This window comes from Mustela nigripes, unplaced genomic scaffold, assembly GCF_022355385.1.
Source record: "Mustela nigripes isolate SB6536 unplaced genomic scaffold, MUSNIG.SB6536 HiC_scaffold_11086, whole genome shotgun sequence".
Lineage (NCBI taxonomy): Eukaryota > Metazoa > Chordata > Mammalia > Carnivora > Mustelidae > Mustela > Mustela nigripes.
Genome location: NW_026750492.1, coordinates 1 through 1,640, shown reverse-complemented (window position 1 = coordinate 1,640; position 1,640 = coordinate 1). Strand labels below are relative to the sequence as shown.

At 47.1% G+C, this 1,640-nt stretch overlaps 1 protein-coding gene across 1 annotated transcript; it reads left to right on the top strand.

Moving 5' to 3' along the window:
- Positions 1-3: 3 nt before the first annotated feature.
- LOC132009286 (neuroblast differentiation-associated protein AHNAK-like) lies at positions 4-1,635 on the top strand (the record flags this gene model as incomplete). The annotated part of the gene is made up of 1 exon (XM_059387563.1): positions 4-1,635. A coding segment is annotated over one exon (1,632 nt), but the record flags the coding sequence as incomplete, so codon positions are not given.
- Between the last annotated feature and the right edge of the window lie 5 nt (positions 1,636-1,640).

The window sequence follows — 1,640 nt, the reverse complement described above, 5'->3', positions numbered from 1 at the left end:
TCTGTGCCCAAGATAGAAGGTGAAATGAAAGTGCCAGATGTGGACATTAAAGGCCCCAAAGTAGACATTGATGCTCCAGATGTGGATGTTCATGGCCCAGAGTGGCACCTGAAGATGCCCAAGATGAAAATGCCCAAGTTCAGTATGCCCGGCTTTAAAGGTGAGGGCCCAGATGTGGATGTGAACCTGCCCAAGGCTGACATTGACATTTCTGGACCTAAGGTGGACATTGAAGCGCCAGATATGAACATTGAGGGTCCAGAAGGAAAACTGAAAGGCCCTAAGTTCAAGATGCCTGAAATGCACTTTCATGCCCCTAAGATCTCCATGCCTGATGTTGATTTCAACTTAAAAGGGCCTAAAATCAAAGGAGACTTTGATGTTTCTGCCCCAAAGCTGGAGGGAGAGTTAAAGGGTCCGGAAGTGGATGTCAAAGGCCCCAAATTGGATGTTGACATGCCAGAAGTAGCTGTGGAAGGTCCAGATGGCAAATGGAAAAGTCCTAAATTTAAGATGCCAGACATGCACTTTAAAGCTCCCAAAATCTCCATGCCAGACATTGATCTACACTTAAAAAGTCCCAAGATAAAGGGAGAGGTGGATGTTGATGTTCCCAAATTGGAAGGTGACCTCAAAGGGCCAGACCTCAAAGGTGACATCAGTGGGCCAGATATTGACATTGAAGGACCAGAGGGAAAATTGAAAGGTCCTAAGTTCAAGATGCCTGACATGCATTTCAAAGCCCCAAATATTTCTATGCCTGACGTGGACCTAAATTTGAAAGGACCAAAAATCAAGGGGGATGTTGATGTGTCTGTGCCTGAGGTAGAAGGTAAAATTAAAGTACCAGATGTGAACATCAAGGGCCCAAAAGTAGATATAAATGCTCCTGATGTTCATGGCCCAGATTGGCACCTGAAGATGCCCAAAATGAAAATGCCCAAGTTCAGCGTTCCTGGTTTCAAAGCAGAGGGTCCAGAGGTAGATGTGAATCTTCCCAAGGCGGACATTGGTGTCTCAGGACCCAAAGTTGACATTGAAGTCCCAGAGATGAGCATCGAGAGTCCAGAGGGAAAAATCAAGGGGCCTAAATTTAAGATGCCGGAAATGAACATCAAAGCTCCCAAGATCTCCATGCCAGATGTAGATTTACACTTGAAAGGTCCTAAGGTCAAAGGAGATGTGGACATTTCCTTGCCTAAGGTGGAAGGTGACCTGAAGGCCCCCAAAGTGGACATTGATGTCCCAGATGTGGATGTTCAGGGCCCAGACTGGCACCTGAAAATGCCCAAGATGAAAATGCCCAAGTTCAGCATGCCAGGCTTCAAAGGAGAGGGCCCAGAAGTGGATGTGAACGTGCCCAAGGCTGATATTGATGTGACTGGACCCAAGGTGGACATTGAAGGCCCCGATGTTAACATTGAGGGTCCTGAGGGAAAGTTGAAAGGTCCCAAGTTCAAGATGCCTGAGATGAACATCAAAGCCCCCAAGATCTCCATGCCTGACTTCGATTTGCACCTGAAAGGTCCCAAGGTAAAGGGTGATGTGGATGTGTCTCTGCCCAAAGTTGAAGGTGACCTCAAGGGCCCTGAAGTTAACATCAAGGGTCCCAAGGTGGATGTTGATGTCCCAGATGTGGA